Source organism: Ambystoma mexicanum, chromosome 5q, assembly GCF_040938575.1.
Source record: "Ambystoma mexicanum isolate Mex_15411 chromosome 5q, UKY_AmexF1_1, whole genome shotgun sequence".
NCBI lineage: Eukaryota > Metazoa > Chordata > Amphibia > Caudata > Ambystomatidae > Ambystoma > Ambystoma mexicanum.
Genome location: NC_090933.1, coordinates 1,266,184,311 through 1,266,209,026, shown reverse-complemented (window position 1 = coordinate 1,266,209,026; position 24,716 = coordinate 1,266,184,311). Strand labels below are relative to the sequence as shown.

Sequence of the window (24,716 nt, the reverse complement as noted above, 5' to 3'; positions counted from 1 at the left end):
AGGCCTCCATCTGGCTTACCATGATATGTAGAGGTTTCTTGAGAGAGGAAGGCATGGCAGCGCAGTACGCCTCCATCTTGCTTACTATGGTGTGTAGAGGTTTCTTGGGAGAGGAAGGCATGGCAGCGCAGTAGGCCTCCATCTTGCTTACCATGATGTGTAGAGGTGCTTGAGAGGGGAAGGCATGACAGTGCAGTAGGTCTCCATCTTGCTTACCGTGATATGTAGAGGTTTCTTGAGAGAGGAAGGTATGGCAGCGCAGTAGGCCTCCATCTTGCTTACCATGATGTGCAGAGGTGCTTGAGAGAGGAAGGCATGACAGTGCAGTAGGCCTCCATCTTGCTTACCATGATATGTAGAGGTTTCTTGAGAGAGGAAGGCATGGCAGCGCAGTAGGCTTCCATCTTGCTTACCATGATATTTAGAGGTTTCTAGAGAGAGGAAGGCATGGCAGCGCCGTAGGCCTCCATCTTCCTTACTATGGTGTGTAGAGGTTTCTTGGGAGAGGAAGGCATGGCAGCCCAGTAGGCCTCCATCTTGCTTACCATGATAAGTAGAAGTTTCTTGAGAGAGGAAGGCATGACAGCGCAGTAGGCCTCCATCTTGCTTACCATGATATGTAGAGGTTTCTTGAGAGAGGAAGGCATGACAACGCAGTAGATCTTCATCTTGCTTACCATGATATGTAGAGGTGGGAGAGGAAGGCATGACAGCGCAGTAGGCCTCCATCTTGCTTACTATGGTGTGTAAAGGTTTCTTGGGAGAGGAAGGCATGACAGCGCGGTAGGCCTCCATCTTGCTTACTATGGTGTGTAAAGGTTTCTTGAGAGAGGAAGGCATGACAGCGCAGTAGGCCTCCATCTTGCTTACCATGATATGTAGAGGTTTCTTGAGAGAGGAAGGCATGACAGCGCAATAGGCCTCCATCTTGTTTACCATGATATGTAGAGGTTTCTTGAGAGAGGAAGGCATGACAGTGCAGTAGGCCTCCATCTGGCTTACCATGATATGTAGAGGTTTCTTGAGAGAGGAAGGCATGGCAGCGCAGTACGCCTCCATCTTGCTTACTATGGTGTGTAGAGGTTTCTTGGGAGAGGAAGGCATGGCAGCGCAGTAGGCCTCCATCTTGCTTACCATGATGTGTAGAGGTGCTTGAGAGGGGAAGGCATGACAGTGCAGTAGGTCTCCATCTTGCTTACCGTGATATGTAGAGGTTTCTTGAGAGAGGAAGGTATGGCAGCGCAGTAGGCCTCCATCTTGCTTACCATGATGTGCAGAGGTGCTTGAGAGAGGAAGGCATGACAGTGCAGTAGGCCTCCATCTTGCTTACCATGATATGTAGAGGTTTCTTGAGAGAGGAAGGCATGACAGTGCAGTAGGTCTCCATCTTGCTTACCATGATATTTAGAGGTTTCTTGAGAGAGGAAGGTATGGCAGCGCAGTAGGCCTCCATCTTGCATACCATGATGTGCAGAGGTGCTTGAGAGAGGAAGGCATGACAGTGCAGTAGGCCTCCATCTTGCTTACCATGATATGCAGAAGTGCTTGAGAGAGGAAGGCATGAGAGCGCAGTAGGCCTCCATCTTGCTTACCATGATGTGCAGAGGTTTCTTGGGAGATGAAGGCTAGGAAGCGCAGTAGGTCTCCATCTTGCTTACCATGATGTGCACAGGTTTCTTGGGAGAGGAAGGCATGACAGCGCAGTAGGTCTCCATCTTGCTTACCATGATATGTAGAGGCTTCTTGAGAGAGGAAGGCATGACAGTGCAGTAGGCCCCCATCTTGCGTACTATGGTGTGTGGAGGTTTCTCTTGGAGAGGAAGGCATGGCAGCGTAGTAGGCCTCCATCTGGCTTACCATGATATGTAGAGGTTTCTTGAGAGAGGAAGGCATGGCAGCGCAGTAGGCATCCATCTTGCTTACCATGATATGTAGAGGTTTATTGAGAGAGGAAGGCATGGCAGCGCAGTAGGCCTCCATCTTGCTTACTATGGTGTGCAGGGGTTTCTTGGGAGAGGAAGGCATGGCAGCGCAGTAGGCTTCCATCTTGCTTACCATGATATGTAGAGGATTCTAGAGAGAGGAAGGCATGGCAGCGCCGTAGGCCTCCATCTTGCTTACAATGATATGTAGAGGTTTCCTGAGAGAGGAAGGCATGGCAGCGCAGTAGGCCTCCATCTTGCTTACCATGATATGTAGAGGTTTCTTGAGAGAGGAAGGCATGACAGCGCAGTAGGCCTCCGTCTTGCTTACTATGGTGTGTAGAGGTTTCTTGGGAGATGAAGGCATGACAGTGCAGTAGGCCTCCATCTTGCTTATTATGGTGTGTAGAGGTTTCTTGGGAGATGAAGGCATGACAGTGCAGTAGGCCTCCATATTGCTTACCATGATATGTAGAGGTTTCTTGAGAGAGGAAGGCATGACAGCGCAGTAGGCCTCCATCTTGCTTACCATGATATGTAAAGGTTTATTGAGAGAGGAAGGCATGGCAGCGCAGTAGGCCTCCATCTTGCTTACTATGGTGTGCAGGGGTTTCTTGGGAGAGGAAGGCATGGCAGCGCAGTAGGCTTCCATTTTGCTTACCATGATATGTAGAGGATTCTAGAGAGAGGAAGGCATGGCGGCGCCGTAGGCCTCCATCTTGCTTACAATGATATGTAGAGGTTTCCTGAGAGAGGAAGGCATGGCAGCGCAGTAGGCCTCCGTCCTGCTTACTATGGTGTGTAGAGGTTTCTTGGGAGATGAAGGCATGACAGTGCAGTAGGCCTCCATCTTGCTTACTATGGTGTGTAGAGGTTTCTTGGGAGATGAAGGCATGGCAGTGCAGTAGGCCTCCATATTGCTTACCATGATATGTAGAGGTTTCTTGAGAGAGGAAGGCATGACAGCGCAGTAGGCCTCCATCCTGCTTACTATGGTGTGTAGAGGTTTCTTGTGAGAGGAGGGCATAACAGCACAGTAGGCCTCCATCCTGCTAATCATGATATGTAGAGGTTTCTTGAGAGAGGAAGGCATGGCAGCGTAGTAGGCCTCCATCCGGCTAATCATGATATGTAGAGGTTTCTTGAGAGAGGAAGGCATGGCAGCGCAGTAGGCCTCCATCTTGCTTACTATGGTGTGCAGGGGTTTCTTGGGAGAGGAAGGCATGGCAGCGCAGTAGGCTTCCATCTTGCTTACCATGATATGTAGAGGATTCTAGAGAGAGGAAGGCATGGCAGCGCCGTAGGCCTCCATCTTGCTTACAATGATATGTAGAGGTTTCCTGAGAGAGGAAGGCATGACAGCGCAGTAGGCCTCTGTCTTGCTTACTATGGTGTGTAGAGGTTTCTTGGGAGATGAAGGCATGACAGTGCAGTAGGCCTCCATATTGCTTACCATGATATGTAGAGGTTTCTTGGGAGAGGAAGGCATGGCAGCGCAGTAGGCCTCCATCCTGCTAATCATGATATGTAGAGGTTTCTTGGGAGAGGAAGGCATGGCAGCGCAGTAGGCCTCCATCCTGCTAATCATGATATGTAGAGGTTTCTTGAGAGAGGAAGGCATGGCAGCGCAGTAGGCCTCCATCTTGCTTACCATGATATGTAGAGGTTTCTTGAGAGAGAAAGGCATGGCAGCGCAGTAGGCCTCCATCCTGCTAATCATGATTTGTAGAGGTTTCACGAGAGAGGAAGGCATGGCATTGCAGTAGGCCTCCATCTTGCTTACCATGATATGTAGAGGTTTCTTGGGAGAGGAAGGCATGGCAGCGCAGTAGGCCTCCATCTTGCTTACCATGATATGTAGAGGTTTCTTGGGAGAGGAAGGCATGGCAGTGCAGTAGGCCTCCATCTTGCTTACTATGGTGTGTAAAGGTTTCTTGGGAGAGGAAGGCATGGCAGCGCAGTAGGCCTCCATCCTGCTAATCGTGATATGTAGAGGTTTCTTGAGAGAGGAAGGCATGGCAGCGCAGTAGGTCTCCATCTTGCTTACCATGATATGTAGAGGTTTCTTGAGAGAGGAAGGCATGGCAGCGCAGTAGGCCTCCATCTTGCTTACCATGATATGTAGAGGTTTCTTGGGAGAAGAAGGCATGGCAGTGCAGTAGGTCTCCATCTTGCTTATTATGGTGTGTAAAGGTTTCTTGGGAGAGGAAGGCATGACAGCGCGGTAGGCCTCCATCTTGCTTACTATGGTGTGTAAAGGTTTCTTGAGAGAGGAAGGCATGACAGCGCAGTAGGCCTCCATCTTGCTTACCATGATATGTAGAGGTTTCTTGAGAGAGGAAGGCATGACAGCGCAATAGGCCTCCATCTTGTTTACCATGATATGTAGAGGTTTCTTGAGAGAGGAAGGCATGGCATTGCAGTAGATCTCCATCTTGCTTACCATGATATGTAGAGGTTTCTTGAGAGAGGAAGGCATGACAGCGCAGTAGGCCTCCATCTTGCTTACCATGATATGTAGAGGTTTCTTGGGAGAGGAAGGCATGGCATTGCAGTAGGCCTCCATCTTGCTTACTATGGTGTGTAGAGGTTTCTTGGGAGAGGAAGGCATGGCAGCACAGTAAGCCTCCATCTTGCTTACCATGATATGTAGAGGTTTCTTGAGAGAGGAAGGCATGGCAGCGCATTAGGCCTCCATCTTGCTTACCATGATATGTAGAGGTTTCCTGAGAGAGGAAGGCATGACAGGGCAGTAGGCCTCCATCTTGCTTACTATGGTGTGTAGAGGTTTCTTGGGAGAGGAAGGCATGACAGCGCAGTAGGCCTCCATCTTGCTTACCATGATATGTAGAGGTTTCCTGAGAGAGGAAGGCATGGCATTGCAGTAGATCTCCATCTTGCTTACCATGATATGTAGAGGTTTCTTGAGAGAGGAAGGCATGACAGCGCAGTAGGCTTCCAACTTGCTTACCATGATATTAGAGGTTTCTTGAGAGAGGAAGGCATGGCAGCGCAGTAGGCCTCCATCTTGCTTACTATGGTGTGTAGAGGTTTCTTGGGAGAGGAAGGCATGGCAGCACAGTAAGCCTCCATCTTGCTTACCATGATATGTAGAGGTTTCTTGAGAGAGGAAGGCATGGCAGCGCAGTAGGCCTCCATCTTGCTTACCATGATATGTAGAGTTTTCCTGAGAGAGGAAGGCATGACAGGGCAGTAGGCCTCCATCTTGCTTACTATGGTGTGTAGAGGTTTCTTGGGAGAGGAAGGCATGACAGCGCAGTAGGCCTCCATCTTGCTTACCATGATATGTAGAGGTTTCTTGAGAGAGGAAGGCATAACGGCGCAGTAGGCCTCCATCTTGCTTACTATAGTGTGTAGAGGTTTCTTGGGAGAGGAAGGCATGGCAGCCCAGTAGGCCTCCATCTTGCTTACCATGATATGTAGAGGTTTCTTGAGAGAGGAAGGCATGACAACGCAGTAGATCTTCATCTTGCTTACCATGATATGTAGAGGTTTCTTGAGAGAGGAAGGCATGGCAGCGCAGTAGGCCTCCGCCTTGCTTACTATGGTGTGTAAAGGTTTCTTGGGAGAGAAAGGCATGGCAGCGCAGTAGGCCTCCATCATGCTTACTATGGTGTGTAAAGGTTTCTTGGGAGAGGAAGGCATGACAGCGCAGTAGGCCTCCATCTTGCTTACTATGGTGTGTAAAGGTTTCTTGGGAGAGGAAGGCATGACAGCGCGGTAGGCCTCCATCTTGCTTACTATGGTGTGTAAAGGTTTCTTGGGAGAGGAAGGCATGGCAGCGCAGTAGGCTTCCATCTTGCTTACCATGATATGTAGAGGATTCTAGAGAGAGGAAGGCATGGCAGCACAGTAGGCCTCCATCTTGCTTACAATGATATGTAGAGGTTTCCTGAGAGAGGAAGGCATGGCAGCGCAGTAGGCCTCCATCTTGCTTACCATGATATGTAGAGGTTTCTTGAGAGAGGAAGGCATGACAGCGCAGTAGGCCTCTGTCTTGCTTACTATGGTGTGTAGAGGTTTCTTGGGAGATGAAGGCATGACAGTGCAGTAGGCCTCCATCTGGCTTACCATGATATGTAGAGGTTTCTTGAGAGAGGAAGGCATGGCAGCGCAGTACGCCTCCATCTTGCTTACTATGGTGTGTAGAGGTTTCTTGGGAGAGGAAGGCATGGCAGCGCAGTAGGCCTCCATCTTGCTTACCATGATGTGTAGAGGTGCTTGAGAGGGGAAGGCATGACAGTGCAGTAGGTCTCCATCTTGCTTACCGTGATATGTAGAGGTTTCTTGAGAGAGGAAGGTATGGCAGCGCAGTAGGCCTCCATCTTGCTTACCATGATGTGCAGAGGTGCTTGAGAGAGGAAGGCATGACAGTGCAGTAGGCCTCCATCTTGCTTACCATGATATGTAGAGGTTTCTTGAGAGAGGAAGGCATGGCAGCGCAGTAGGCTTCCATCTTGCTTACCATGATATTTAGAGGTTTCTAGAGAGAGGAAGGCATGGCAGCGCCGTAGGCCTCCATCTTCCTTACTTTGGTGTGTAGAGGTTTCTTGGGAGAGGAAGGCATGGCAGCCCAGTAGGCCTCCATCTTGCTTACCATGATAAGTAGAAGTTTCTTGAGAGAGGAAGGCATGACAGCGCAGTAGGCCTCCATCTTGCTTACCATGATATGTAGAGGTTTCTTGAGAGAGGAAGGCATGACAACGCAGTAGATCTTCATCTTGCTTACCATGATATGTAGAGGTGGGAGAGGAAGGCATGACAGCGCAGTAGGCCTCCATCTTGCTTACTATGGTGTGTAAAGGTTTCTTGGGAGAGGAAGGCATGACAGCGCGGTAGGCCTCCATCTTGCTTACTATGGTGTGTAAAGGTTTCTTGAGAGAGGAAGGCATGACAGCGCAGTAGGCCTCCATCTTGCTTACCATGATATGTAGAGGTTTCTTGAGAGAGGAAGGCATGACAGCGCAATAGGCCTCCATCTTGTTTACCATGATATGTAGAGGTTTCTTGAGAGAGGAAGGCATGACAGTGCAGTAGGCCTCCATCTGGCTTACCATGATATGTAGAGGTTTCTTGAGAGAGGAAGGCATGGCAGCGCAGTACGCCTCCATCTTGCTTACTATGGTGTGTAGAGGTTTCTTGGGAGAGGAAGGCATGGCAGCGCAGTAGGCCTCCATCTTGCTTACCATGATGTGTAGAGGTGCTTGAGAGGGGAAGGCATGACAGTGCAGTAGGTCTCCATCTTGCTTACCGTGATATGTAGAGGTTTCTTGAGAGAGGAAGGTATGGCAGCGCAGTAGGCCTCCATCTTGCTTACCATGATGTGCAGAGGTGCTTGAGAGAGGAAGGCATGACAGTGCAGTAGGCCTCCATCTTGCTTACCATGATATGTAGAGGTTTCTTGAGAGAGGAAGGCATGACAGTGCAGTAGGTCTCCATCTTGCTTACCATGATATTTAGAGGTTTCTTGAGAGAGGAAGGTATGGCAGCGCAGTAGGCCTCCATCTTGCATACCATGATGTGCAGAGGTGCTTGAGAGAGGAAGGCATGACAGTGCAGTAGGCCTCCATCTTGCTTACCATGATATGCAGAAGTGCTTGAGAGAGGAAGGCATGAGAGCGCAGTAGGCCTCCATCTTGCTTACCATGATGTGCAGAGGTTTCTTGGGAGATGAAGGCTAGGCAGCGCAGTAGGTCTCCATCTTGCTTACCATGATGTGCACAGGTTTCTTGGGAGAGGAAGGCATGACAGCGCAGTAGGTCTCCATCTTGCTTACCATGATATGTAGAGGCTTCTTGAGAGAGGAAGGCATGACAGTGCAGTAGGCCCCCATCTTGCGTACTATGGTGTGTGGAGGTTTCTCTTGGAGAGGAAGGCATGGCAGCGCAGTAGGCCTCCATCTGGCTTACCATGATATGTAGAGGTTTCTTGAGAGAGGAAGGCATGGCAGCGCAGTAGGCATCCATCTTGCTTACCATGATATGTAGAGGTTTCTTGAGAGAGGATGGAATGACAGCGCCGTAGGCCTCCATCTTGCATACCATGATAAGTAAAGGTTTATTGAGAGAGGAAGGCATGGCAGCGCAGTAGGCCTCCATCTTGCTTACTATGGTGTGCAGGGGTTTCTTGGGAGAGGAAGGCATGGCAGCGCAGTAGGCTTCCATCTTGCTTACCATGATATGTAGAGGATTCTAGAGAGAGGAAGGCATGGCAGCGCCGTAGGCCTCCATCTTGCTTACAATGATATGTAGAGGTTTCTTGAGAGAGGAAGGCATGACAGCGCAGTAGGCCTCCGTCTTGCTTACTATGGTGTGTAGAGGTTTCTTGGGAGATGAAGGCATGACAGTGCAGTAGGCCTCCATCTTGCTTATTATGGTGTGTAGAGGTTTCTTGGGAGATGAAGGCATGACAGTGCAGTAGGCCTCCATATTGCTTACCATGATATGTAGAGGTTTCTTGAGAGAGGAAGGCATGACAGCGCAGTAGGCCTCCATCTTGCTTACCATGATATGTAAAGGTTTATTGAGAGAGGAAGGCATGGCAGCGCAGTAGGCCTCCATCTTGCTTACTATGGTGTGCAGGGGTTTCTTGGGAGAGGAAGGCATGGCAGCGCAGTAGGCTTCCATTTTGCTTACCATGATATGTAGAGGATTCTAGAGAGAGGAAGGCATGGCGGCGCCGTAGGCCTCCATCTTGCTTACAATGATATGTAGAGGTTTCCTGAGAGAGGAAGGCATGGCAGCGCAGTAGGCCTCCGTCTTGCTTACTATGGTGTGTAGAGGTTTCTTGGGAGATGAAGGCATGACAGTGCAGTAGGCCTCCATCTTGCTTACTATGGTGTGTAGAGGTTTCTTGGGAGATGAAGGCATGGCAGTGCAGTAGGCCTCCATATTGCTTACCATGATATGTAGAGGTTTCTTGAGAGAGGAAGGCATGACAGCGCAGTAGGCCTCCATCTTGCTTACTATGGTGTGTAGAGGTTTCTTGTGAGAGGAGGGCATAACAGCACAGTAGGCCTCCATCCTGCTAATCATGATATGTAGAGGTTTCTTGAGAGAGGAAGGCATGGCAGCGTAGTAGGCCTCCATCCGGCTAATCATGATATGTAGAGGTTTCTTGAGAGAGGAAGGCATGGCAGCGCAGTAGGCCTCCATCTTGCTTACTATGGTGTGCAGGGGTTTCTTGGGAGAGGAAGGCATGGCAGCGCAGTAGGCTTCCATCTTGCTTACCATGATATGTAGAGGATTCTAGAGAGAGGAAGGCATGGCAGCGCCGTAGGCCTCCATCTTGCTTACAATGATATGTAGAGGTTTCCTGAGAGAGGAAGGCATGACAGCGCAGTAGGCCTCTGTCTTGCTTACTATCGTGTGTAGAGGTTTCTTGGGAGATGAAGGCATGACAGTGCAGTAGGCCTCCATCTTGCTTACTATGGTGTGTAGAGGTTTCTTGGGAGATGAAGGCATGACAGTGCAGTAGGCCTCCATATTGCTTACCATGATATGTAGAGGTTTCTTGGGAGAGGAAGGCATGGCAGCGCAGTAGGCCTCCATCCTGCTAATCATGATATGTAGAGGTTTCTTGGGAGAGGAAGGCATGGCAGCGCAGTAGGCCTCCATCCTGCTAATCATGATATGTAGAGGTTTCTTGAGAGAGGAAGGCATGGCAGCGCAGTAGGCCTCCATCTTGCTTACCATGATATGTAGAGGTTTCTTGAGAGAGAAAGGCATGGCAGCGCAGTAGGCCTCCATCCTGCTAATCATGATTTGTAGAGGTTTCACGAGAGAGGAAGGCATGGCATTGCAGTAGGCCTCCATCTTGCTTACCATGATATGTAGAGGTTTCTTGGGAGAGGAAGGCATGGCAGCGCAGTAGGCCTCCATCTTGCTTACCATGATATGTAGAGGTTTCTTGGGAGAGGAAGGCATGGCAGTGCAGTAGGCCTCCATCTTGCTTACTATGGTGTGTAAAGGTTTCTTGGGAGAGGAAGGCATGGCAGCGCAGCAGGCCTCCATCCTGCTAATCGTGATATGTAGAGGTTTCTTGAGAGAGGAAGGCATGGCAGCGCAGTAGGTCTCCATCTTGCTTACCATGATATGTAGAGGTTTCTTGAGAGAGGAAGGCATGGCAGCGCAGTAGGCCTCCATCTTGCTTACCATGATATGTAGAGGTTTCTTGGGAGAAGAAGGCATGGCAGTGCAGTAGGTCTCCATCTTGCTTATTATGGTGTGTAAAGGTTTCTTGGGAGAGGAAGGCATGACAGCGCAGTAGGCTTCCATCTTGCTTACCATGATATGCAGAGGTTTCTTTTGAGAGGAAGGCATGGCAGTGCAGTAGGTCTCCATCTTGCTTACCATGATATGTAGAGGTTTCTTTTGAGAGGAAGGCATGGCAGTGCAGTAGGTCTCCATCTTGCTTACCATGATATGTAGAGGTTTCTTTTGAGAGGAAGGCATGGCAGCGCAGTAGGTCTCCATCTTGCTTACCATGTCTCTATTCTCTCTCTGAAGTATGTGACCAAGATGGTGGAGGTGGAATCCCCTGTGACATTGCGATCACTGTCCGAGGCTGAGGAGAGGAACCAAACGCTGGTGGAGCAGCTCACGAGCCAAGGGAACAGATGCCAGCGCCTGGAGGAGCAGCTCAGAGGCTCAGAGAGACTCACCTCGAGCCTCCGTCTAAAGGTAAGTGAGGTGTTGGCAGAGGTAAGAGGTCACTATGGTGGTCCTGCTCAGGGGTATTTCTAAGTTAATAGACCCTCTGGGGAAATCTGTATAGAACATTTGCAACAGGTACAGGCTGTCTCAAAAGGGAAATTATGAATCCCTGAGGAGAAAGGCTGGGAAAGAAATCTCTCCAGGAGAAGGCCGGGCCATAGAATGGACCTGCTACTCACAGCCTTCATATGCATTCATAAGAATGTCTTATTTAGTACAAATACCACATCGCCCAGCGTGATGGTGTGCTGAACGAAAAGAGCAAAATACATATTTTCATAAATTATTATTATGGTACCTATCGAGAGCGGACCTACCGGTGAGAAGCAACGGAGCGCTTTACAGAAGTGTACAACAATACAGATACAGAATGGAGTGCATTTTAGAGGTATCAACATAACAGATATACAGCACGCAGTGGGATACAGCGGGGCACAGAGGCTGGGTTGGCGGCGTCTAACGAGTCAGGTGGCGAGAGGGGTGATGTGATGGCCTAGGTGTTGAGGTGGAGAGATTCCTTGGAGAGGTGGGGCTTGAGTTCTTTTCTGAATTGTAGGAGCATGGGGGCGAGTCTGATGCTGATGGGGAGTAGGCATAGTCTTGGGGCGCAGGCAGAGAAGGCTTGTTTTCTTGTCCTTTCCTTTTTGCAGCAGCAGATTTCAAGTCTGCGTGTGTCCTGGTGGTGTGCTGTCCGCCGGAGATGCTGAGATTCTCTGTGAGGTAGAGGGGTTACTTGAGGGCGACTGCCTTATTGATGATGCAGCAAGACTTGATGGTGATTTGTGCGTGCAATGGCAGCCAGTGAAGGTCAACAAGGGCTGGGGTGATGTGGTCATGTCTGCATAGACACTTGATGCATCCTCGTGTAGGACACTTCTCATGGGCACATGGGAGGACGACGGGAGGCCTTCGAGGAGCGCATTGCCCCCCTCCCGATGGGATAGGACCAGTGCTTGAAAGGTGGATCTAAAGCTGTCTTGTCTTTCTGCAGGAGGGAGCGCTGATACCAAGCAAGTATAAAAACATGCACACATAAAATCCAACACAAATTTTGTGTAAAGTGCTCTAACCAAATACTAACAACACCATGCACCCATTAACTCAGCGCAGACTGAATGAGTCAATGCATATCTACATATCGAGAAGGCACTTGATGTTTGGGTGTTGTGCAGGGACACCATGCAGCACCTGCGTACAATGCAATGTTCCCCTGGATGGATACTGTGGACCTGTGGCCAGTAGAGCCCACAGTTTCCATAATGGAATACTAGCAGAAAAAGCCTTCTCAGCCCAAGGCATGTGATTCACGTGAAACAGTGTTACCTGTGAAATATTTTTTCATAAACGATTAGAATAAACTGCATAGATTGTCACCCTTAAATACTTTGAGTGTTAATTCAATTGAATCTCTTGTTGCATCGTGATATCTGTTTAATTCATAACGTGTTATAGCTGCCAGCATCCCATTGGAATCTGAAATGTGGCTCTATGAATGCATTCTTAGCTGTGGGCTTGTGTGACATTTTATCTGTTGGACCTCTCTTTATTGATCTCTCTCCGGGATTACAGCTGGGAGGCAAAGCATCTGATGAGAGTGTGCAGGGTAACTCTCATGTTATTGTACAGCAGAGCTCGCCCACGTCATTACATGACGATTTCTATGAGTGCTCCCGATATACAGCAGGGCTTTCACACACAAAGGCTTTCGCATCAAATGGTACTAAAGGCTTCCAGAAAGGGTGGCCCTATGCTGTTGTACTGCACAGTTTCTATAAGTTTAACTGCTTAGGGGATTCTATATGCTGTTTTACTGCACAGCTTCTGCGTAAGGGATCCCATATGCTGTTGTACTGCACCGCTTCTATAAATAGTGCGGCTTAATGGATTCTCTACGCTGTTCTACTGCAAAGCTTATATAAGCTTAACTGCTAAGGGGTTGCCTATGCTGTTGTACTCTACAGTTTCTATAATATTAACTGCTGAAGGGATTGTCTATGCTGTTATGATATGATATGATAGTTTATTGATATAGAGCCTATACACAATGTGTTTCAAAGCGCTTCAAGGCAAGGAAGGGAATAAGGGAAAATACAATGACATTCTTACAGGCCACGAACAGTAAGGATGTGAAATTAACTATCGTACTCGGCCTGACGACATTTCAGAAAGTGCAAAAGCGAAGACATAGATAAGGAAGGGAGGGGGAGAGTGGTAAGGAAATGGAAACAGACGGGGGACTACCGTACTAGGCCTGACGACATTTCTAGTAGAGCCAGAGAAAAACAAAAGGTGAGGGAGAGGGGTGCAGAAAGGGAGGGGAGGAACAAAACAAGTGACTATCTAACTAGGCATGACAATGTTTCATATAGTGCTGGAGGGAGGGGGGGCAAAGTAAGGGGTTTGAGGAGCGACAGACGAGGTTGCTATCATAGTAGGTCCAGGGACAATTCTGATAGAGTAAGTGCATAGAAGAAAGTAAGGGGAGGAGGGGAGGAGATAGGAAAAGGGAGAAGAGAAAGGAGGAGAGAACAGAGAGTAAGCAGTCAAAAAGAGTGGAGAAGCAAGAGAGGAGAGCGAATACAATTGCAAAAGTCAGTAGTAACACATAATGTTGCAAGCCAGTATACAAGATGAAGATGGGAACAGCATGATTCAGGGCCACCATGAGTACAAGATGCAAAGGAAGTCCAGCATGAGAGTTGAGAAAGGGTGACACACTGTGAATCAATGAAGTCCATAAAGGTCACATCCAGCATTGGCCACAAGACGGTGATGGTGAAACCAGAATGTATCAGGACAGACTCCTGTGTGCAGGAAGGGTGGGGTGCACAAGGGAACAGCACGGGTAGACCAGAGAGGGTGGGGATGGCCTGTTGTACTACACAGCTTCTATAAATGTATCTGTTTAAGGGATTATCTGTGCTGTCTTACTGCACAGCTTCTATACGCTTAATAGCTTAAAGGATTCTCTATGCTGCTCTACTGCACAGCTTCTACAATCTTAACTGCTGAAGGGATTGTCTATGCTGTTTTATTGCACAGCTTCTATAAGCTTAACAGCTTAATGGATACTCTACGCTGTTGCACTGCACAGCTTCTATAAGCTTAGCGGCCTAATGGATTCTCTATGCTATTTTACTGCACAGCTTCTATAAATTTGTCTCCTTAAGGGATTATATATGCTGTTGTATTGCACAGCTTCTATAAGGTTAACTGCTTATGGGATTCTCTATTCTGTTGTACTGCACAACTTTGATACATTTAACTGCTGCAGGGATTGTCAATGCTGTTATACTGCACAGCTTCTATAAGCTTAACTGCTTAAGGGATTCTCTATGCTGTTGTGCTGCACAGCATCCATAAGCTTAACTGCTTAAGGGAGTCTTTATGATGCTATAGTGCACAGCATCTAAGAGTTTAACTGCTTATGGGATTATCTATGCTGTTTTACTGCACAGCTTCTATAAACTGAACTACTTATGGGATTCTCTGTACTGATTTATGGCATGGCTTCTATTGGATGAACTGCTTAAGGGATTCTCTATGCTGTTGTTCTGCACAGCTTCTATAAGCTTAACTGCTTAAGGGATTCTCTATGCTGTTGTTCTGCACAGCTTCTATAAGCTTAACTGCTTAAGGGATTCTCTATGCTGTTGTTCTGCACAGCTTCTAAAAGCTTAACTGCTTAGGGGATTCTTTATGATTTTGTACTGCACAGCTTCTGCGTAAGGGATTCCATATGCTGATTTACTGCACAGCTTCTATGATGTTAACTGCTTATAGGACTATCTATGCTGTCGTACTGCACAGCTTCTATAAACTGACCTACTTAAGGGATTCTCTGTGCTGTTGAACTGCACAGCTTCTATAAGGGATTGCTTAAGGGATTCTATATGCTGTTTCACCGCACAGCTTCTGCGGAAAGGATTCCATATGCTGTTTTACTGCACAGCTTCTATAAACGGGACTACTTAAGGGATTCTCTACGCTGTTGAACTGCACAGCTTCTATAAGGGATTGCTTATGGGATTCTATATGCTGTTTTACCGCACAGCTTCTGCATAAAGGATTCCATATGCCGTTTTACTGCACAGCTTCTATAAACGGAACTACTTAAGGGATTCTCTGTGCTGTTGTACTGCATAGCTTCTATAGGATTAACTGCTTAAGGGATTCTACATGCTGTTGTACTGCACAGCTTCTATAAGCTTTACTGCTTCTATAAGGGACTGCATGGTTGCATAACAACATTCCAGTGCCACACATTGCATAGTGCCTATAAGCGCTGTTCCATTTACTGAGCACTTCTTTGCGGACATTCCCGGTGGTTGTGCTATATAGTTGAATAAAGGCCTCTCCGTACAGTGCATGCCAGAGCTTCTATTAGGGCATTCCCAGACCATTAGGAAACACAAGACTGTGGAGGATCTCCCATGCTATGGGCCTTATATAAGGACATTTTTATTATGTCACGGTACTACAAATATAGTATAAGTATTGTCTGGTATCATTGCACTCGCCTAATCACAGGGTTTGTTAAAGGCTTTCGAATATTTACCACGACATGACTCACTGAAGGGCTTCCTCACCTTGAAGGGGTTTGTCTGGAATGTTGTTAGGATCACTCAGCTAATGTCCGAAGCCCAATGTTCAGTGCTTGTAGTGAGGGTTGTTGTACCACTGAACTTGAGAAAATATCACCAAACATCAGTCAGGATTGTCTGCACGTACAGAAATGGCCCACCCCTAGAGCTATACCTTCCACGCTTACACCTTCCCGAAACCCCATAGTTCTTCACCCATGAGTCGCGGGTCTAGGACTTCACAAGTGGTGCCTCCAGTTCTGGTCCAATGAAATGATTGATTGCGTTTATTCTTGCGTCACAGATTTCCTCCTACGAGTCTGAGATCCAGCAGCTGCGGGAGGAGCTGCTTCAGGAGATCCGCCACCTGGAAGCGGAGAAAGAGGAGGCCATCAAGGAGGCGTCGCAATGCTCGGAGCAGCACCTGGACCAGCTCCGGGAGCAATTCTCAGGTGCGAGTCCTCGTGGGCAGAAGGTGCTTGGGGCAGGGCACTTTGGCAGGGCTGGCTAGAGAGCTTTCGCAGAGGAGCGAGCGGTTGGCCGGAGTTAGGAAATAGGTTTTAGGAAGGAAGGATTGATAGAGTGAGTGGAAGGTGGGGGAAAGTAAATTGGAAGGATGAGAAGAGACAAGCCATGATGAGAGCCAGGAACATTTTAGGTTTGGAAAATGTGATTGCTGGGTCAGAAGCAGGAAACTGGGACCATTGGAATAGGTGAGTGGTGGGTGAAAGCTAGGCCTGGGAGAGCAATTATAGAGGTGAAACATGGGTGAGCGATAGGATCTTGTGAGGGTTGATAGAGATGAGGTATGGGTGGGAACCTAAAACTTCGGAGAACTGGAGGTGAGCCATGGGTGGGTGGTAGAAAGGATAGAAGGTAGCCAGGTGTGGGAACCAGGTGTTTGGGAGCATTGGTACAGGTGAGTCATGGTTGGGAACAAGGATCTTGGGAGCCATGGGTGGTAGACGTTAGCTATTTGCAGTAGCTTGAGAGCATCGACAGAGCTCAACAATGAGTGGGAACCTGAAGCTTGGACCACTTAAGGTGAGCCATGGGGTGGATGCTAGGAGGATTGGTAGAGGTGAGCAGCAGTTGGGGGTCAGGAGCTTGGGAGCCGAGGCGAGTGCTAGGTGGAATCGATGGCCATGAGAGCAATTATAGAGGTTAGCCAGGGTGAGAGATGGGACCTTGAGAGCATTTGTAGAGGTGAACCATGGTTGGCAGCCCAGTATCTGGTGAGTATCTGGTAGAGGAGAGCCTTTGTGGCAGCCAGCAGCTTCAGAGTATCTGGTAGAGGTGAGCCATGGGTGGTAGCCATACGCTTGAGAGTATCGGGTAGAGGTGAGCCATGGGTGGTAGCCATATGCTTGAGAGTTTCTGATAGATGTGAGCCTTCGTGGTAGCCATTGATTTGAAAGTAACTGGTAGAGGCTAGACTTCGTGGTAGCCATATGCTTGAGAGTATCTGGTAGAGGTGAGCTTTGTGGTAACCATACACTTGAGAGTATCTGGTAGTGGTGAGCCATGGTGGTATCCAGAAGCCTGAGAATATCTGGTAGAGGTGAGCCATGGGTGCTATCAGGGGTGGACTGGCCTATAGGGAACTCTGGAGAGTGCCTGGTAGCCCTCTGCACCCTGGGCCTCTTTTGTATTGTATTTCCAAATGTTCCGATAGGAAAACGGTTGCGCTTTCTGAACATGTGTTATATGGGGCCACTTTAAATGTATTTCCAGGGCCTCTTTGGTTCCCAGTCTATCCCTGGGTGGTATCCAGCTTGTGAGTGTCTAGTAGAGTTGAGGCATGGGTGGTAGCCAGAAACTTGAGTTTATTTGGTAGAGGTGAGTCATGGGTGGTAGCCAGAAGCTTCATAGTATCTGGTAGAAGTGAGCCATGCGGGTAGCCATAAGCCTGAGAGGATCTGGTAGAGGTGAGCCTTTGTGGTGGCCATAAGCCTTTGAGTATCTGGTAGAGGTGAGCCTTCGTGGTAGCCATAAGCTTGAGGGTATCTGGTAAAGGTTAGCATTTGTGGTAGCCATACATTTGTGAGTATCTGGTAGAGGTGAGCCATGAGTGCTAGTCATACGCTTTTGAGTATCTGGTAGAGGTGAGCCATGGGTGGTAGTCATAAGCCTCAGAGTATCTGGTAGAGGTGAGCCTTTGTGGTGGCCATAAACGTGAGAATATCTGGTAGAGGTGAGCATTCATAGTAGCCATAACCTTGTGAGTATCTGGTAGAGGCGAGCCGTCATGGTAGCCATAAGCTTGAGATCATCTGGTAGAGGTGAACATTCATGGTAGCCATAAGCTTGTGAGTATCTGGTAGAGGTGAGCCATGGCTGGTAGCCATAAGCCTGAGAGTATCTGGTAGAGGTGAGCCTTTGTAGTGGCCATAAGCTTGAGATTATCTGGTAGAGGTGAGCATTCATAGTGGCCATAAGCTTGTGAGTATCTGGTAGAGGTGAGCGATGGGTGGTAGCTGGGTGCATTGGGAAAAATTGAGCCATGTCTGGAAACCTGGAGCTTTGAAGTATAGACAGGAGATGACCCATGGGGTGGGAGCAAGGGGCAGTGATCCTTGGTAGAGGTTTGCTATGGTTGGGAGCCATCGAAGTGGATGCTTGGTAAAAGTAATCAGTCGATTGGTAGAGGTAGGCAGTTGGTGGTAGTCATAGACTTGGAAAGTTGGTGTAGGTCAGTGGTGGGGGCAGCAGCCATAAACTAGTAGGATTAGTAGAGCTGAAGGATGGATGGTAAACATACAGTCGAATGGACTGAGGCCGAAATCATTTGTAGTCCCTGGGGGCCGTTTTAGCCAAGCCTGGGCCGGTTTAAAAAAACTAAAAAATAAAAAGTTTGGAAAAAAATACTTTTTTTTAAAACAAACAAAAAGCACCTGCAACGGCATAATTCATCAAAGCAAGGTAACAATTGTTATCTTGCTTTGATGATATTGATTTGCATGCATGATGGGTGCATCATAAATTATGATGCATGCATCGTTCACATGCTGCTGCAGCATGCGGCCAACTTTGCACCAGGCCTGCAGATGAACTGAACTGCTCTGCTGTTAAATCTCAGTTACCAGTTTAATGGTATCCACTACAGAATAATTGGTCATTTTACTATAGCCAATATGATAGCTCAGTGGGTTGAGCGCTGGCTGCTGCGATGTGTGTGTTATCTGCAGGTTGCAGGCTCGAATCCCAGCAAGGCCATCTCAGCCTTTCATCCTTCTGAGGTTGATAAATGAGTACCAACACCGGCTTGGTGATATTGTATGCATATTTGTTCTATAAAAAAGAGCTTAAGCGTAAGTGCTATACAATAACATATTATCATTTGGCCTTGGACTGCATTCACAGTAATTTGCCAATATGGATCTATACACACAGATATTAATGATACATATGGGGAGCCATTCTTGTATGAAATGTACATCACCTTAGTGAAATCATAACCATATTTTTCGTAGTGTACTTAGGAGCAATGCTATTTGATGCCACTTCCTGTTTTGTCAAGGGGTGAATGGTCGTGTTTCATCGCTTCCCGGGATTGTCACTTTCGGGTGGGGTCATATGACATCACTTCCGGTGATGTCATCAGAGGTCAAGGGTCGTGAGGCGAGGGGTGGGCCACTTTTTCTTGGGTGTCCAGGCCTATTTTTTGTCCCAGTCCGACCCTGGGGATTGGTCATTTCTAGCAGTTGGATGCTGCAGGGATTAATAATGGAGAGTGCCTGAGACTATTTCAAGGTGAGAACAATTCTGCTACCAGTGCATGTGAGGAAATACTTGTGCAATAATTGTGCAAATCACGCCTTGACGTCTAAGCTCGGTGTGAGCACGTTATTGGAGTCTTGCTTGCAGCATGAGTCTCTGTACTTGGCGTGTTTCACTAGGACTATTGGAATCCTACAGGCTACAGGGGTAGGAGATGGAGCCCTGAGGGCAGTGGGCATCACACAGCGGTGCTCGAGGGTACAGGAAACGGGTGCTCTGGTGCACACGTGTTTACACCGAATGCCCAGAGGGTGACCCCTAGACGTGCAACACAACAACATTATGCGGACAAGCCTCTATTCTATAAGATCTCTTCAGTGGGCGCAGTGCCTTTAACATGTCGGGCATGTTTAACATCCTAAACATTATAATAAACTAGACTGGCAATAAAGAGGAAAAAATAGCTGATTTTACCTTGAAAGTAAAGTAAGCAGCAAAAATTAAGAAATTTCAAACGCAGAAAACACAACTAACTAAATATATTATTTAACTTTTTCCCTAAAAAAGAAAATTATCTTCAGACATGTGCATTTGTTTTAAACATGTGTCTTTGATTCCTTATTGGTTTAGTCGCACCAGGGGTTCCCCACCAGACTACCTGAAGCTAAACCCATCACCCTAACATTTACACTTACCTATTTTCCGTCTTGAAGGTATACTTTCATAATGGAGGGGACCCCTCAAGGCCCCCAAAGCAACCTTCCAAACCTCCTCTGCTCACCTCACCTGTTCTGAACCCTGTGGATCCCAGCCAGCAGTGCTTTTCTTTTGGAATAGATCTGTCATTTAAAAAAAAATAAATATTGAAGTTGAGGTGTTGTTGTTTGCTACATTTTTACCTTAGTTATTTTCAGTTCGTTATTTTTGACCTCTTTTCAGGATTCTTCGTGTGTGGAGTTCTTTGGACTGTGTGGCGACTCCAAGCATTTAGGCACAGTTGCGGTCAGGCAAATAGCAGGGCTGAGCCAGGGAGTGCGTGACATGGAGGTAGTGGTCACACGTGCGAGGGTGCAATGGCACCCTGGTGATGCCAGCATGAGTTCTACGAGCGGTGGGGTGCATGGGTGCTTGTGGGAATGCGCCTGCATCCAGGGGTCTGAGATGTCAGCTCTGGGACCGGTGGATGGTGGTGAGTTCTTATTCACACGGGCGTGAGAGGGTGGATCCCATTCCCAGGACGGCTGGACCCACAAGAGCTGGAAGCGGGAGTCCTGGTTAACCTGGCGTGCCATGGTCCCGGGCTTCCAGGGGCTGAGGAGGACAGCTCTAAGAGCAGGGACGTAATTTCCCCAAAACGCTAGGGGTAGCGGAAGTGACATCACACAACCCTTGCCCTCTGATGACATCACAGGAAGTGATAACAAGAGGGTCCAGGGAAGTCCCTCTGCCAGACATTAGTCCTGATTGCGAGAGCCTTACCCAGAGTCTTTAGCTCACTATCTTTCACAGAGGAGAAATATCCTAAACATATCAGTCTTTGTCCTGCCCTGGGAAGTTCAGCACCGAAATGCTAGTCAATTCTCCTCTGAACAAGAGTACCAACAGCCACCCCAGACACGTGTTTCGGTCTGGTTGGACCCCATCAGTAGGGTGGAGCTGTGCCTCTCTAAGAATAGTGAGCAAGGGGTCCACATATGGATTCCCCTAGTAACCTAGGGTGAGACCCAAAGTTACTTAAAATATGTAAATAACAAGGGGGTCCTGGGAAGTCCCTCTGCCAGACATTAGTCCTGGTTGCAAGAGCCTTACCCAGAGTCTTTAGCTCACTATCTTTCACAGAGGAGAAATATCCTAAACATATCAGTCTTTGTCCTGCCCTGGGGCAGTCCAGCACCGAAAGGCTGGGCAATTCTCCTCTGAACAAGAGTACCAACAGCCACCCCAGACACGTGTTTCGGTCTGGTTGAACCTCATCAGGGGTCACAGACTAATGTCTGTCACAGAGACTCCCAGGACCCCCCTTGATTTTTGCATATTTTGCATATTTTGGTAACTTTGGTTCTCGCCCTAAGTTACTAGGGGAATCCAGACTTGGACCCCTTGCTCACTATTCTTAGAGAGGCACAGCTCCACCCTACTGATGAGGTCCAACCAGACCGAAACACGTGTCTGGGGTTGCTGTTGGTGCTCTTGTTCAGAGGAAAATTGCCTAGCATTTGGTGCTGGACTGCCCCTGGGCATGACAAAGACTGATATGTTTGGGATATTTCTCCTCTGTGAACAATAGTGAGCTAGTAACTAGGACTAATGTCTGGCAGAGAGACTCCCAGGACCCCCCCTTGATTTTTGCATATTTAAGTAACTTTGGGTCTCACCCTAAGTTACTAGGGGAATCCAGACGTATTTCGGTGCTGGACTGCCCCTGGGCAGGACAAAGACTGATATGTTTGGGATATTTCTCTTCTGTGAACGTTAGTGAGCTAAAGGATCTGGCTAAGGCTCTGGAACCAGGACTAATGTCTAGCAGAGAGACTCCCAGAACCCTGATTGATTTTTGCATATTTAAGTATCTTTGGGTCTCACCAGACTTGGACCCCTTGCCCACTATTCTTAGAGAGGCACAGCTCCACCCTACTGATCAGGTCCAACCAGACTGAAACACGTGTCTGGGGTGGCTGTTGGTACTCTTGTTCAGAGGAGAATTGCCTAGTATTTCGGTGCTGGACTGCCCCTGGGCAGGACAAAGAAAGTTATGTTTGGAATATTTCTCCTCTATGAACGATAGTGAGCTAAAGAATCTGGGTAAGGCTCTCGCAACCAGGACTAATGTCTGGCAGAGAGACTCCCAGGACCCCCCTTGATTATCATAGGAAGTGATGTCATTTGACCCAACCCCAAAGTGACATCACGGGAAGTGAAGGAACACGACCTTTCGCCGATTGATAAAACAGGAAGCAGCATCATATAGCATTGTTCCTACGTACACAACGAAAAATGTGGTTACGATATCACTAAAATGTGATATACATTTCATACAAGAATGGATCTCCATATGTATCGTTAATATCAGTGTGTATAGGCCCATATTACCAAATTACTGTGAATGGAATGCAAGAAGACATCCAAGGCCAAATGATATTGATGTGTTATTATAAAGCACTTACGCTTGAGCGCTTTATATAGAACAAATATACATACAATATCACCCAACCAGTGTTGGTTCTCATTTCTCGACCTCAAAAGGATGAAAGGCTGAGTTGAGGTTTTTAAGAACAGACTAAATCAGGGACACACCCCCTGAAGTGTGCCTGAAATAAACCTTTAATAAGTCTAGCAATTATTGTATAGAATTCCAGAAAGACAAATTATTTGTTATTCCTATTCTTTCTTATTTTGAGTGTTAAATTTGTGGAACCCTCTGTTTTTTTAAGAGGCCTGAACAAGAAAGACAGCTACTCCAGAAACTAAGAGCCACATGGCAGTGGCCACAGCCCAGGAGCTTACATTAAACAAATAAAGAAAAGATGTTTGTTGGCTTTTTTTGTTAGGGGTAGCAAGGGAGACCTCGGGGTTCGCAGTTGGGAGACCTCAAGCGTCGCAGTTGCGACCCCTGGTGATCCCCAAATGGCGTCCCTGTCTAAAATAGGAATAGAGGTGCCCGAATCCTCTTGACCAGAGTCTCGGATCGAATGCCCATGATAGGGTCACACCCAGCGGATGGGTGTCCGAGGCCTAGAGCACAGGAGCACTTGCACCCAGGGACAGCAAGTTCAAGGCCCGTGATGGGAGCAACGCTGCAGGAATATTGCTCCTGTGTCCAGGTTCTAGGAGTTTAAGACTTATGGCAGGGGCACAGTGTGTAAATCCTCGATAACACAGTGGCAAGTAGTGTAAAGGGAGAATGAGAGAGAGGAAAATGAGAGAGCGAGAAAGCCAGAAAGAGAGAGAGGGACAAAGAGGTTGAGCCAAGAAGGACACACTCACTTGAATTGATGCATTCTTTTTTCTTTTTGTTATTTTTTTTAATAATGTTTTCAAGGTGTCCAGGGGCGCTTGTCTACTCTACAGCCCTTTGTCAAGAACATGAAGACCAACTACAACAGCCTGAGGAGCCAGGTCAAGAACTTCTCTGAGTTCTATGAGGCGGCCATCAAGGAGGCGAAGAAGCAGGTGAGACTCATTCAAAAAAGCTGGCACTGAAAAGGTGACCAGCTGACACCATCTCACCAGTGTACCTTCTGTTCAACCTGTGCTTTCATTTAACAGACACACGCATTCTGGGAGTTGTAGTCTTCGTTACCACAACCTAAAAAATTGGACTTAAGCACCAGACAACAATGTGTAATTAAGAGAAAGCAGATACAGACAAAGTGGTGTACCATAGTCACCTGGTCCGGCAGCGGCTATGTAAAAGAAGATACAGTGAACACCAATTAAACTGTACAATGCAATGAACCACCAACGAAAACCTCTGCCCCCAACTCTGATGGCATGTGACTGTCTTTTGCCACTGCCCAGATACCTTTTTATGTGTGTTTTTCTTCATTTCTGTTACATTAGCTCTGGCTGAGAACTTAACCTTTTTAAAACCAGTCCTAAAAATGGTCTCCATATGTTGACCATATATAAAAATGTTCCTTGAAGCTGGGTTCACAATATATCATATATCTAAAATAAAAATGGATAATCAGGCTTTACCTACCTGATAATAAGAAGGCTGTTGGAACTGCGAGAACAAATTGGAAATCTCTGGTACTAATGAAGCCCATGAGCCATGCCTACATATGTGTACCCACCCTGGTCCCTAAGGCCTCCTCCCAGGTCCCAACTGGAGAGAACAGAGAGCTTGCTAGCAAGGTGATGGCTCACTGTGATTGGCAACGCTGCTGGGTGGTCACACCAGGGTCGGTCGGAGGTGCTTGCCAATGTCAGGGGGTGATTGGTCGGGTTCAAGAGTAGTCATCCAGGGTATGGCATTGGCAGCAAGGGTTGGCAATGTTTGACTATGGTGGATGGTGGAGCCAGTTTGTGCCTGCCCGTTGTCTGACCCTACAAAAAAACGTATACCATCAAAAAGAATACCAAATGCCTGACCATAAAATGGCTGCTAGCGGAGACATGAGGCAGTTTAGCTACACACAACCCAAGAGCTAAACCGGTTTCTGTTTTGCTGTTGTCTCTACACCTCTATAGCTTTCATTTTGGCTCACATATAAGTGGTGCTAAAAGGGCCACCTAAATGAACCAAAACTACCATGAATGCAGCAAGATGAAGGCTACCATGAATATTGTTTGTAAAAAAAAGTCAGAACTGGATATAGATAATCCTGGTGAAAATGAGCCAAGATGGCCACCACAAAGCCGTTCGGCAGACATATGCTGTAAATACCTTGAATGGGGAATACTGCACCATGTAAGACGCCAAGTAAGACTTGTGACTGATCCCGACTGTTCACATTCCAGCCCCCCCCCTTTTTGGCGTGATGATGTCGCTTTTGTATCCCATCACATATGTGGGTGAATACAAATCCATAATTGAATAGGTACCCAGCAGGGTGATAGAGGCCATTATAAATAGCATATAGGTCTACACAAAGCATTCTCAGGATGCAGGAGGGCCACACTTTATTGGGAGGCCCTGTGGGCATCTTGGGGAAGCTAGGAAGCTGGTACAGACAAGAGTGAAGGAACAGGGGGACTGTAGACGTGTAGTGCCCACTGATGGCTGAATCTCCTCTAGGTGCTATCCCTTTAAC

At 47.7% G+C, this 24,716-nt stretch overlaps 1 protein-coding gene across 1 annotated transcript in view; it reads left to right on the top strand.

Annotated features, from left to right (window-relative positions):
• KIFC2 (kinesin family member C2) overlaps nt 1–24,716 on the top strand; it is a 336,639-nt gene that overhangs the window by 254,545 nt on the left and 57,378 nt on the right. Inside the window, exons 9-11 of the mRNA XM_069621788.1 lie at nt 10,451–10,624; nt 15,545–15,692; nt 23,000–23,130. Coding sequence (XP_069477889.1) covers nt 10,451–10,624; nt 15,545–15,692; nt 23,000–23,130 — 453 coding nt within the window. The remainder of the gene's footprint in view (nt 1–10,450; nt 10,625–15,544; nt 15,693–22,999; nt 23,131–24,716) is intronic.